Source organism: Dryobates pubescens, chromosome 27 (genome assembly GCF_014839835.1).
Source record: "Dryobates pubescens isolate bDryPub1 chromosome 27, bDryPub1.pri, whole genome shotgun sequence".
In the NCBI taxonomy this organism is placed as follows: Eukaryota; Metazoa; Chordata; class Aves; order Piciformes; family Picidae; genus Dryobates; species Dryobates pubescens.
Window position 1 is genome coordinate 8,931,280 of NC_071638.1, and position 14,069 is coordinate 8,945,348.

General features: G+C 51.0%; 1 protein-coding gene across 1 annotated transcript in view; it reads right to left on the reverse strand.

Moving 5' to 3' along the window:
* ACSS3 (acyl-CoA synthetase short chain family member 3) overlaps positions 1–13,441 on the reverse strand; it is a 62,610-nt gene extending 49,169 nt beyond the window's left edge. The window contains exons 1-3 of the mRNA XM_054173921.1: positions 13,072–13,441; positions 9,443–9,587; positions 1,514–1,702 (exon numbers count right to left, since the gene is read on the reverse strand). Coding sequence (XP_054029896.1) covers positions 1,514–1,702; positions 9,443–9,587; positions 13,072–13,379 — 642 coding nt within the window. The 5' untranslated portion in view covers positions 13,380–13,441. The remainder of the gene's footprint in view (positions 1–1,513; positions 1,703–9,442; positions 9,588–13,071) is intronic.
* Between the last annotated feature and the right edge of the window lie 628 nt (positions 13,442–14,069).

A 14,069-nucleotide genomic window follows, 5' to 3' on the forward strand; every position in this document is an offset into this window, starting at 1 on the left:
AGCAGATCCAGGGAGGTTCTCCTCCCCCTCTATTCTGTCCTGGTGAGACATGCATCTGGAATATTGCATCCAGTTCTGGGCTCCCCAGTTCAGGAGGGACAGGGATCTGCTGGAGAGTCCAAGGGAGGGCTGCGAGGATGCTGAAGGGACTGGAGCACTGCCTGGGGAGGAGAGGCTGAGAGCCCTGGGGCTGCTTAGTCTGGAGAGGAGAAAACTGAGAGGGGATTTAATAAATGTCTATCAATATCTGAGGGCTGGAGGTCAAGAGGGAGGGCACAGGCTCTGCTCACTTGCACCCTGGGATAGGATAAGGGGCAATGGATAGAAACTCCAGCACAGGAGGTTCCACCTCAACATGAGGAGGAACTCCTTGACTGGGAGGGTCACAGAGCCCTGGAACAAGCTGCCCAGGGAAGCTGTGCAGTCTCCTTCTCTAGAGACTTTCAAGCCTCATCTGGATGCATTCCTGTGTGAGCTGTGTTGGATTTTCTAGTCCTGTTCTGGCAGGGGGGTTGGGTTTGATAATCTCCTAAGGTCTCTTCCAACTCCTAACATCCTGTCAGCCTGTGACTGTGCTAAGGATGCACAGGAAAAAAAGGGTATCCATTATATTCCTTAGTAAGTGTCCTTTCATTTTCATACCTCATAGGGAAAGCACATTCAGTCTTACCACATTTTCCTAATTCCTGTAAGAAGTTCTACTTTGTTCATGTGTTGTGGAATGTGAATAAGAAATAAAGAGCAACATCCAAGAAAATTGATCAACTACTCCTGCCTTTATTATATGAAAGGCCCAGTACATACTTTATATAGATATATAGCTATAGTTCTGGGCCCTCAGTTCAAGAAGGACAGAGAGTCCACCACAGAGCAACAATGGTGATGAATGCAGTGGAACATCTTCCCTATGAAGAGAGCCTGAGGGAGCAGAGGGCTCTGCAGATTGAAGAGGAACAGCCTGAGAGGTGACCTCATTGCTGTTGATAAAGATGTGCAGGGTGAGTGCCCAGAGGCTGGAGCCAGGCTCTGCTGGGGGATGCCCAATGGCAGCACAAGGGGCAGTGGTGGAAGCTGAGGCAGAGGAAGTTCCATGGAAACAGGAGGAAGAATTTTTCCCCTGTGAGGGAGACAGAACACTGGAAGAGGCTGCCCAAGGGGGTTGTGGAGTCTCCCTCTCTGGAGGTATTCAAGACCTGCCTTGATGTGTTCCTGTGTGATCTGCTCTAGGTGACCCTGCTCTGGCAGGGGGGTTGGACTGGTTGAGCTTGTGAGGCCCCTTCCATCCCCCAACATTCTGTGAGTCTGTGATATAGAATATGGAAACCTCCTAAGGGACGCAGTGCTTTGCTCACGCTGTAACGTTAGGCACAAACAAATCGAGACTGCACACCACACAGAGAAACGTGGCTACCCTCCCTGGAAAACAAACCAAACCCAAACCAACACAAAAGAGCAGGTGTTTGATGCTGTCTTACAGGAGTGACTGATGCTCGCTGCTCCAAGCACACGTTACCTTTGCGTGATCAATGCGAACAGAGAGCTCTTTCGATGCAAAGCCACCGAAGATCAGGCTGTGGATGGCTCCCAGTCTTGCACAAGCCAGCATGCAGTACACTGTCTGTGGGATCATGGGCATGTAGATGACCACACGATCCCCTTTCCTCACACCATGCCTGGCCATCACATCAGCTAACTTGGAGACCTGTACTGACAGAAAGATTAATAACATGTTAAGGGTTGCTGCAGACCTGCGGTTGTCCTATCACAAACAGCTTCCACACAACCAGCAGATGCAGGACAATGAGAGACAAGCTATGGGTGTGAGCTATCTGGACTTATCATAGTATCAGTCAGGGTTGGAAGGGACCACAAGGATCATCTAGTTCCAACCCCCCTGCCATGGGCAGGGACACCTCACACTAGATTAGGCTGGCCACAGCCTCATGCAGCCTGGCCTGAAAAACCTCTAGGGATGGGGCCTCAACCACCTCCCTGGACAACCCATTCCAAGGCCTTTGACACCATCCCTCAAAACATCCTCCTGGCTTCCTGACCTGGAGAGACACAGATTTGCTGGGTGTACAGATACAGATCTGACTGGACTGTTCAGTGGATGGGGAATTGGCTGGGTGGTCACATCCAGAGGGTGCTGCTCCATGGCTTGAAGTCCAGATGGAGAGCAGTGACAGTCGTGTCCTTCAGGGGTCTGTACTGGGACCTGTACTGTTTAATATTTTTATCAGTGACACAGACAGTGAGGTTGAGTGCAACACTAGCAGTGTGCAGATGACACAAAGCTGAGTGGTGCTGTCGATACCCCAGAGGGACAGGATGGCATCCAGAGGGACCTGGACAGGCTGGAGAGAGAGGTGGTGCCCAGGGGAACCTCATGAGGTTCAACAAGAGCAAGGGCAGGGCTCTGCACCTGGGCTGGAACAATCCTCACTGTCAATACAGACTGGGGGAGGAGGTGAGAGAAAGCAGCCCTGAGGAAAAGGACTTGGGGCTGCTGGTGGATGAGAAGCTGGCCAGGAGCAGGCAGTGTGAGCTTGCAGCACAGAAGGCAAATCACAGCCTGGGCTGCATCCAAAGCAGCATTGCCAGCAGAGCCAGAGAGGTGATTCTGCCACTTTGCTCTGCTCTGCTGAGACCTCACCTGGAGTGCTGTGTGCAGGTCTGGAGCCCTCAACACAGGAAGGACATGGAGCTGATGGAGAGGGTCCAGAGGAGGGCCATGCAAATGATCAGGGGGTTGGAGCAGCTCTGCTATGAGGACAGGCTGAGGGAGCTGGGGGTGTTCAGCTGGAGGCCCCAGGGAGACCTAACAGGAGCCTTTGAGTTCCTGAAGGGAGCTACAGGAAGGATGGAGAGAGACTGCTTGCAAAGGCCTGCAGGGACAGGACCAGGGGCAATGGCTTCAAACCAGAGAAGAGCAGATTGAGATTGGATGTTAGGAACAAGCTCTTTCCTATGAAGGTGGTGGAACACTGGCACAGGTTTCCCAGGGAGGTGGTTGAGACTCCCTCCCTGAAGATATTCATGGTGAGGCTGGAGGAGGCCCTGGGCAGCCTGATCTAGTTGGGGATGTCCCTGCTGACTGCAGGGAAGTCAGAGTGGATGAGCTTTGGAGGTCCCTTCTAACCCAGACCATTTTGTGATTCTATGACTAAGGAGAGAAGTTACCAGGAGATGGAAAGTGCATGAACAATGCCATCCAGCTTCAGTATGTTTAGGAGATTCTGCTTCATGCCAAATTCCTCTCATTTGTAAAATGAGAATGGAATGAAGCTAATGATTAGGAGGGTAAAAAAATCAGCAGAAGCATTTAAATGCTACTAACCACTCATTCTTTAATCCTGGGAACTGCTTGCAGCTCTCAAGTTTTAATAAAGCACCTTCTCTATTTGGCAGACTGGGTGTGGTGGTTCGAAAGGAAAGGCTCTGCTTTCCCTCCCCCACTGAGAAAGAGACCACGGCTAAACCCAGTCGGAGAAAATGAGATTATATTTTACAAGGAAACAGATTAGATGCAACACAACAAACACAGGTATTTTACAGTATATACAGGAATATACAGCAAATGAACTCAACCAGAAATCAGACCCCCCACAGAGGGGGCTTCCCCCTGTGCCCCCTTCAACCCCCTACCTCCCTTCTCCCCCAAAAGAGATAGAAGAAGAGACGAGGACAGTTAACAGGGCAGGAAAGGAAGAAAGGCCTTGCACAGGGAGTTAGTATCTTATCTTAGTTGGCCAGAATCCCAGAAGCAGATCCAGCCGAAAGGGACAGCGAAGGAAGGAAGACTGGAATGGACTGATGCTTGAGCCTGAATGAGAGACTGTTTGAGTGGACGCCCAGATGAAGATATGGACTCTGCCGGACATGTCATCAGAAGTTTTCTGATCTGATGATGTGTTTGGGTGCAAGGATTATGGTATGAAATACAGGGGTGGCATGTTGTAGTTTGAGCTGGGTGCCCCCCTGGTGCATTCACTTCCTGTGTCCAGAAGTCCAGCCCAGAGGGATGGACACAGGAAATTGTGTATTTCCTACCATAATTCTTTGCACCACTATAAGATCCAGTGCGGAGTCTGGCACTTCCTCTTTCCTTCCCTCTCCGAGACTTGGTAACTGGGGGAGAGATCTCCCGGCCATGGGCCTGATTAGGCCCAAGGCCACAGGGGGATGGGCAGTCTCAGGCCTGGCCAGCTGAGACTAGCCCAGCAGAGGGAGGGGGAAGAAGGAGCCCTGGGGGTTTTGCATGCACCCTCAGGTGGGGATGGGATCTTTCTTTGTCACTGCGCTTTGGGTTTTCTGTAACATTCACTGCTTTCTATTTAAACTTTCATCACTTTTGCAATCCGTTTGCCTGAGTCGTTATTTCTGCCTGTGGTGGGGAGGGGATCTGCCCCAACCCATTACACTGGAGAACACTATAAAGCGGGTCTGCCCTCAAGCCTGATGTGGAAACCCTGAAACATCCAAACACACTCTCTTTCTGAAGAAGGGGATGGGGGCAGAGTGAGCAGTGACACTTCATCAACCTGTTAAAAGCCATGAAATCTGCCCCTTGGCTGCAGTGTGCTGTCATTTCTGGCTGACACGAAGGCAGCATGTACTTTGCAGCTCAAGATCCAGTGCTCTTTTCCTAACAGCATGCTATTTCCCCACTTTTCTTCAAGTTCAAGATTGCTCTAGGGCTTTAATCTATTTGACATTTCAGTAATAAAATCACTTGAGGCCACTGATAGAATACAGCACTCAAGTAGGCTTTCTCTCTTGCTCTCTTGGTGGCAGGGAGCTGTTTTGCCACGTGGCAGGGCCTGCTCCACTGCTGACTGTGGGTTTGTATAGATTTCTGTATCTATTCCCTTTCCTGATATGCCTGTACCTCCCTTTTGCCTTAATGCCTTTTAGTTTTTTTTCCTGTTAAAATCACTTTTTAGCTTCCAATTCAGTTCAAGACTCTTGTTATCCCTTTTGCCTTCCCCTGCCTATCTTTTCCCTGTGGGGGAGTGGGAGGGAGATGAGGAGAGTAACCTACAATTCTGCCTGGTGGAAGCTCAAACCAGGCAAGTAAGTCTGGAAAAAACCTTCCTACAGAATAAATTACATCCCAGTTATAGAATCATAGAATTGTCAGGGTTGGAAGGGACCTCAAGGATCAGCCAGTTCCAACCCCCCTGCCATGGGCAGGGACACCTCACACTACAGCAGGTTGCTCACAGCCACATCCAGCCTGGCCTTCAAAACCTCCAGGCATGAGGCTTCCACCACCTCCCTGGGCAACCTGTGCCAGTCTCTCACCACCCTCATGGGGAACAACTTCTTCCTAACATCCAATCTCAATTTCCTCACTTCTATTTTTGCTCCATTCCCCCCAGTCCTATCACTCCCTGACACCCTCAAAAGTCCCTCCCCAGCTTTCTTGGAGCCCCCTTCAGATACTGGAAGGCCACAAGAAGGGCTCCTGGGAGCCTTCTCTTCTCCAGACTGAACCAACCAGAACTCTCTGTCTGTCTCCATAGCAAAGCAGCTCTAGGCCTCTGCTCATCCTCATGGCCCTTCTGTGAACACGCTCCAGCACCTCCAGATCCTTCCTGGAACAGAGGCTTCAGAACTGGACACAGTGCTCCAGCTGTGGTCTCAGCAGAGTGGAGCATAGTGGGAGAATCACCTCCCTGGCCCTGCTGGCCACACTTCTCCTGTTGCAGCCCAGGCTGTTTGGCTCTCTGAGCTGCAAGTGCTCACTGCTGGCTCCTGTTGAACCAGCACCCCCCCCAAGGCCTTTTCCTCAGTGCTGCTCTCAAGGCAGTCTCTGCCCAGCCTATATCAGTGCCTAGGATTGCCCTGACCCAGCTGCAGGATATTGCACTTGGTCTTGTTGAACCTCACGAGGTTGTCATGGGTCCAGCTCTGCAGCCTGTCCTTTGCTGACAGCCTGAAGGCCTTCTTTCTCATCCAAGTTTCTGTAACATTTCATGCTTGGAGGTCTGCTGGTTTTACTAGCCCCACCACCTTACTGTACTCTGTTTTATCTGATACTTAATTCAGTGTTAACTCTGAACTGCTACTAAAAAGAATCATGGGGAGAAGTCACTGCTTTCATGTACATGATCTGTCAAGTCAACAACTGCAAAGGGAAGTCATGTTTGACCAACCCGATAGCCTTCTTTGAGGACATAACCAGGTGGATAGATGATGGTAGAGCACTGGATATAAAGCATTTCATACTGCCTGCCACAGCATCCTTGCAGCTAAGCTGAGGCAGTGTGGTCTGGTTGATCAGGTAATGAGGGGGATAGGAACTGGTTGAAGGAAAGAAGTCAGAGAGTTGTGGTCAATGGAACAGAGTCTAGTTGGAGGCCTGTAACTAGTGGAGTCCCTCAGGGGTCAGTGCTGGGAACAGAGCTGTTCAATATATTCATCAATGACCTGGATGAGGGCACAGAGAGCACTGGCAGCAAGTTTGCTGAGGACACAAACTGGGTGGAGTGGCTGACACAGGAGGGTTGTGCTGCCATTCAGCCAGACTGAGACAGGCTGAGAGCTGGGCAGGGAGAAATGGAATGAAATTCAATAAGGGCAAGGGTAGAGTCTGGCACCTGGGAAAGAACAACCCCATGGAGCAGTAGAGGCTGGGGACTTACCTGCTGGACACGAGTGAAGAGCAGGACCTGGGGGTCCTGGTGGATGGGAAGTTGACCATGAGCCAGCAATGTGCTCTGGTGGCCAGGAAGGCCAATGGCATCCTGGGGTGGATTAGAAGGGCTGTGATGAGTAGGTCAAGAGAGGTTCTCCTCCCCCTCTACTCTGCCCTGCTGAGGCAGCATCTGGAGTATTGTGTCCAGTTCTGAGCCACTCAGTTCAAGAAGGACTTCAGGGAACTGCTTGAAAGAGTCCAGCACAGAGCCACAAAGATGATGAAGGCAGTGGAAGATCTTCCTTATGAGGAGAGCCTGAGGGAGCTGAGGGCTCTGCAGATTGGACAGGAACAGCCTGAGAGGTGACCTCATTGCTGTTGATCAAGATGTGCAGGGTGAGTGCCCAGAGGCTGGAGCCAGGCTCTGCTGGGTGATGCCCAATGCCAGCACAAGGGGCAGTGGTGGAAGCTTAGGCAGAGGAAGTTCCATGGAAACAGGAGGAAGAATTTTTTCCCTGTGAGGGTGACAGAGCCCTGGAAGAGGCTGCCCAGGGGGGTTGCAGAGTCTTCCTCTTGACAGATATTCAAGACCTGCCTGGATGTGTTCCTGTGTGATCTGCTCTAGGTGATCCTGCTCTGGCCAGGGGTTGGATTGGATGAGCTTTCTAGGTCCCTTCCAGGCCCAAACATTCTGTGATATGACTCTCAAATTCTTGAGGTTTCCTTTTAACAAGTGGGGCAGTCTCAAGAATTGTCCTGAAGGGAGAAAAGCTGCAAAAATGCCCTGAACCAGAGCATGGGGCAGGAGCCAGCAGGTCTGGTTTTTCAGGAGATTGTTCACTTTGCCCAGGCTTGTCTGCACATGCCCTGGGGTCCAAGTGGGCCAGGTATGTGTGCCTGTGGCCACATTTGGAGAAAACTGATTCTGTAGTTTAAAGTCTCAGGTTTTTATCTCTTAATCTTTGTTGTCACTGGCCATCATTGGCTCAGGAAATCTATAAATACCAGCTCAAAGAGCCAGTGCCTTGCCTTGCAATTGCCCAAGCTCTGGGAGAAGTCACGAGCCTTGCTTGCCTTGCAGTTTGGAATCTGAGCTGTGATCCAGCCTGTCACAAACCCTTGCATCTACCCAGCCTGAGGTCCTCAGTTATCCTACATGATTTCTGGTGAATTGATCTATAAACTCCACTTTTATTACTATAAGCCAGAATGAATTCCACCACTTAAATGCTGATCCCTTGTAGAAACATTTTGAACAGGCAGCCACTCTGAAAAGCCATTTTCACTACACTATCAGCTTACTGGACAGAGAGGCTAATGTGGGATGTGGGCAGTCCAAGCAACAGGCTGAACAGAGATACACACTGGCAGGCTATTTTCATTCGATGAGGCAACTCAGGAAATAAGGCAAAAGGCTTCTGTCCCTGCCAGAAGGTTCATGAACTTTGGTCCTATGACAAACCTCCAAGCATCCTATCTACAATGAGATAGGCTGAGAGAGTTGGGGCTGTTCAGTCTGGAGAGGAGAAGGCTCCCAGGAAACCTTCTTGTGGCCTTCCAGTATCTGAAGGGGGCTCCAAGAAAGCTGGGGAGGGACTTTTGAGGGTGTCAGGGAGTGATAGGACTGGGAGGGATGGAGCAAAACTAGAAATGGGGAGATTCAGATTGGATGTTAGGGTGGTGAGAGACTGGCACAGGTTGCCCAGGGAGGTGGTGGAAGCCTCATGCCTGGAGGTTTTGAAGGCCAGGCTGGATGTGGCTGTGAGCAACCTGCTGTAGTGTGAGATGTCCCTGCCCATGGCAGGGCGGGGTTTGAACTAGATGATCTTTGAGTTCCCTTCCAACCGTGTGACTGCATGAGACATTCAGAGCACTGAAAGTCTACTTTGAAATGCCAAGACATAGTACTTTTAGCTTACACTGAGCAGTGAGAACACAGTCACAAGTAGTGACTGAGGGTTATGAGCCAAACATCATCACACATGCTCCACAGTTTTATTGGTAGGGTCTTTTCTCAAAGTCTCTCTTAGCTTCAAACTAGAGCAGAGCAGTTTTAGTTTGGATGTTAGAAACAAGTTCTTTACTATGGGGGTGGTGGAACACTGGCACAGGTTTCCCAGGGAGGTGGTTGAGACTCCCTCCCTGAAGATATTCATGGTGAGGCTGGAGGAGGCCCTGGGCAGCCTGATCTAGTTGGGGATGTCCCTGCTGACTGCGGGGAGGTTGGACTGGATGAGCTTTGGAGGTCCCTTCTGACCTGGACCATTCTATGATCCACAAGATCCCTGCCTCAAAATACACCAGCCCGTGTCTCTCCCCTTTTCAGCAGATCTGTTTGTGAATGCCTTTCCTATCAGGTAGCCAGTAGTTATCAGGTTAATTTCTTCTATTAGAGTGGACTAGAAAGCTTGATAGAAAAACTCTTAATCTGAAAACCTGCCCTGCTATGGAGCTGTATTTTTGTTCACCATAGCAACTGCCAAGTGACTTGGCTAATACTTTGCTTTAGCCTTTACATGCACAATAAGAACTGTTAGGAGCAAAAAACATAAATCCCATAGAGACAAGTTCAAAATACAATCAGTCAGGAAAAATCAAATCAATTCAATTGCAGAAGAAGAATGAGAAGACCACCAAACCCTCTTAGATACTATAACTGGGTACAGGAAGTGAAGCTTATATACAACACTTGAGTACAGCAATAAGCTAGCAAGGCAGACTCTTTGTACCTCTCTGGTATATACCTGCTGTGCAATATTTAGGGCCCATTTTAAGTGACAAGGTTATCCTCAACCATACCTGTTCAAGAAGCTCCTTGTATGTTATTTTCTGCTTGGTGTTTGTTACAGGGCTGTCATAAACAATGGCAACTTGCTCTCCTCGGCCATTCTCCACGTGACGATCTACAGCGTTGTAACAGATATTCAGCTCTCCACCTGCAAACCTAAAACACAAGTTGGAAGCACTTAACAGCCAGTCTTCCACACTCACAAGGCTTTGCTTTTGCATTTTATAGTTGGGTTTTTAATGAGTGAAAGCATTCCATTAAAACACAGCTCATAAAGCATTACACTCGGCCCAGGAAGGCATTTTTTTATCCTATAACCTCCCACTCCACACAAAAAGTTACATAAGTCTATTAGTGAAAAGAGTGAAAGTATTGTACCTCAATTAACTTAATCTGCTAAGCTCAGTCTTGATTTAATTTACTTTCATAGTATCAGTCAGGGTTAGAAGGGACCACAAGAATCACCTAGTTCCAACCTCCCTGCCATGGGCAGGGACACCCCACACTACATCAGGCTGGCCATAGCCTCATCCAGCCTGGGCTTAAACACCTCCAGGGACGGGGCCCCAACCACCTCCCTGGACAACCCATGCCAGGGCTTCACCACTGTCATGGGGAAGAACTTCCTCCTCACATCCTGCCTGAATCTCCCCACCTCCAGCTTCATTCCATTCACCCCAGTCCTATCACTACCTGATCTCCTGAGAAGTCCCTCCCCAGCCTTCTTGTAGCCCCCTTCAGATACTGGAAGGCCACAATGAGGTCACCTGGGAGCCTTCTCTTCTCCAGACTGAACAGCCCCAACTCCTTCAGTCTGTCCTCACAGGAGAGGTGCTCCAGCCCTCTGATCATCCTCGTGGCACTTCTCTGGACACCTTCCAGCACCTCCAGATCCCTCTTGTAATAGGGGCTCCAGAACTGGATGCAGTACTGCAGGTGGGGTCTCACTAGAGTAGAGGGGGAGAATCCCCTCCCTTGACCTGCTGGCCACACTTCTCTTGATGCAGCCCAGGATCTGATTGGCTTTCCGGGCTGCAAGTGCACACTGAGAGCTCCTGTTGAGCTTCTCGTCCAGCAGCACCCCCAAGTCTCTCTCCTCAGGGCTGCTTTCCAGCCAGTCCCTGCCCAGCCTGGATTTGTGCCTGGGATTGCCTCAACCCAGATGCAGGACCCTGCACTTGGTCTTGTTGAACCTCAGGAGGTTGGCTTGTGCCCACCTCTCCAGCCTGTCCAGGTCCCTCTGGATGGCATCCCCTCCCTCCAGCGTGTCTGCTGCACCACACAGCTTGGTGTCATCAGCAAACTTGCTGAGGGTGCACTCAGTGCCACTGTCCATGGCACCCACAAAGATGTTGAACAAGCCTGGTCCCAGGACTGCTCCCTGAGGGACTCCACTTGTCACTGGCCTCCACTGGGACTCTTTGGGTGCAGCCATCAAGCTGGTTCTTTATCCATCTAGTGGTCCACCCATCAAACCCATGTGTCACCAGCTTGGAGACCAGGATATGGTGCAGGACAGTGTTGAAGGCTTTGCTCAGGTCCAGGGAAATGACATCAGTTGTTCATCAGTGGAACACAAGTTTCCCTATCCATATATTTCAGAACTTCTGTTACAGATCCCTGATGACTTAGAGAGACATATCCCAGCTGAGAGCTGTTTAACATTCAGCTTAGACCAACAGACAATTTCCACTAGTAGAGGAGTCAAGCAGTAACATGAGATGCAAGTAAGTAAGCAGGCTCCACTCTGCTGGTTCGCCATCTCTTCATTTGTGCAGATCCAAGAGTGATTAGTATTTTTAATTACATTTTGAGAATGATCAGAATTTTTACATTAAAATCAAACCAGAAAAATACTTCAAACTGTGAAGAATGTCAATGTCCTAAAGGTTACCCTCATCCTGTACTGCCTGCATTATCCTCTATCAGCTTCTCCTTGAGAAAAAAACAATCAAAGACCACGATGTAAACTTGTTGATGGTGATCAACACAACATGTTAACAGGTAACACCACCTTTATAAATTGCTGAGTGGAGTTTTCAGTACAATAATAAGAAGGTTGCCCAGGGAGGTGGTGGAAGCCTCATGACTGGAGGTTTTTCAGGCCCGGCTGGATGTGGCTGTGAGCAACCTGCTGCAGTGTGAGGTGTCCCTGGCCACGGTAGGCGGGTTGGAACTGGATGATCCTTGAGGTCCCTTCCAACCCTGACAATTCCATAATATCACATTCTGTCTTTGGGCAGTTGGCCATTCACCATGTGTGTGTAAGTATACACACATATATATGTTTTTTATATATATATATATATATATATATATATATATGTGTGTGTGTAAACTACAATGCCAGTGTTTTTGCCAAGCATTACCTTAACCACATCCTTTTAGGCTGGAGGTTAGGAAGAAATTCTACACAGAGAGAGTGATTGCCCATTGGAATGGGCTGCCCAGGGAGGTGGTGGCGTCACCATCACTGGAGGTGTTCAGGAGGAGACTTGATGGGGTGCTTGGTTGCATGGTTTAGTTGATTAGGTGGTGTTGGTTGATAGGTTGGATGCGATGATCTCGAAGGTCTCTTCCAACCTGGTCTATTCTACTCTATTCTATTCTTTAAATTATGACCTATTTGGACAGTTTCTAAGATTAAGTAACTACTCTGCAAGCCACCATCTCTGTGTTTCCACACACCTAGCTCCCCCGGCACCTCATGCCTGGCTTCCTCATGCTCACAGCACCCTGCTCCTAATCCAGCCCCAATGGGAGTTGGACGGCACAGCAACAGACCCAGACCCCCTCGCACTCAGCCACGCATGGGCAGCACAAACTCGTGGATGTCACACCTCTGTGGGAGTTTTAGGCTGTGCCTTGAAAATTTTCCACAGATCTTGAACAGAAAGTAGTAGAATGTAAATAAATCACTATTGGACGTGAAAAGGAAAATAATGTTAAGTTCTAAATACTCCCATTGGACAGACAACAAACATAAAAACTACTAGTGTACACTAACTTTCTCTCATTTTGGCTTCCTTGCTCTGGCAGGTGCCAGGTCTGGCTTCTGCTGGCTTTGCTGACCTCGGCTGCATTGCTTTATTGTGGCTGAGTATTAACAAACAATTCTCTGCTCTATGGTGTACAGGGGCGAAAGGAGCAGGGAGTGGGGAAGCTATTATTAGCCCCCTCGTTTGTCCAGCAGGGTTCTTGTGCTGTTTATAAATACCTGTAAATATGATGTATTTTGTACATATTTGTTGCATTTCATCTCCAGATTGTCGTTTTGCCTGTGAATACAGCTTCATTTGCTTCCATCTGAACCGGTCTAGCCATTTTATGTTGGGGGGAATCCTCAACCCACCACACCTCTCATCCCAGTGCACTCACCCACATTGCTTTTAATCATTAATTTTAACCAAGTGTAATCATTAAACTCCTCCATGCTCTGCAGTCACCTCCCAAACCAGCACAGCACCACGCCGCCGCCGCGTTGGGGCAGACTTGTGCTAAGCACACGACCCCCCGCACCCCCTCCCCACGGCGGGCAGCCCTCCTCGGTACAACCGAGCGGCGTCCTCCCCCGCCGCGCCCCGCTCGGGCCGGCCCCCGCCAGGCCCCCAGCCCGGGGGTGGGACACAGGCAGACTCACCAGGAGGCGCTCCCCGGCTGGGCCCTCTCCAGGGCTCGGACCCAGGGCTTGTACCACTGAATCTGCTCGGCAGCTGCTCCCCAGAGCTTCTCGGGCTCTGCCACAGAAGAGCTGTAAACTTTCTCGTACTCGCCCGCCGCCCAGGCGGAGGCTGCGCGGCCGCCCAGCGGAGGGCGCGGGGCAGCGGCGGCGGCTGGGAGGGGGCTCCCCACGCAGGGCCGCCCGGGCCGCCTCCAGGCACCGCCGCCTCGGCCCGCCGCCACCACAAGAACTTTCGTCAGCGCCGCCAGCCTGCCCGGGAAACCCATCTTCCGTGACCTTTGAGGCAGAGGAGGCGCACAGGCTCCGTTAAGGCTCGGAGACACTCTCGGACAGCTCAAGACGGAGCAGCGGAGTCAGCGCTGTGAGCCCAGCGGGGGCGGCTGGGATAGCGGTGGAGCCGCCCCCACGGCGGCCTGAATCGACCCCGCCCCGGCGCTGCCCTCCGCCGCCCGCAGCCTTGTCCAGCGGCCGGAGAAGCGCCTGGAAGCGGGGTGGGGAGCGCGCCCTTCGGCCGTGGCCAGAGCCGCAGTCGACGCCACGGCCGGTCGGGGCGAGTGGGGACGGGCGGGCGGCCGTCGCTGCCGCTCTGCCCCAGGGAGCTGCGGGGGGCTCGGCCCTGCCCGCGCTTGGATGCCACTGGCGGCGGAGGGGCACTGAAAGACTGAGACTATGACATTATTTTTTAATTAAGGGCTAGGGAGGTTCTTCCCCCCCTCTGCTCTGCTCAGACCACACCTGCAATCCTGTGTCCAGTTCTGGGCTCCGCAGTTCAAGAGGGACAGAGACCTGATGGAAAGAGTCCAAGGAGCTTGAGCATCTGCCCTGTGAAGAGAGTCTGAGAGCCCTGGGGCTGTTTAGTCTGGAGAAGAGAAGGCTGAGAGGCGATCTGATGAATGTCTATCAATAGCTGAGGGGTGGGGGTCAAGTGGAGGGGGCCAAGCTCTTTTGGGTGGTGC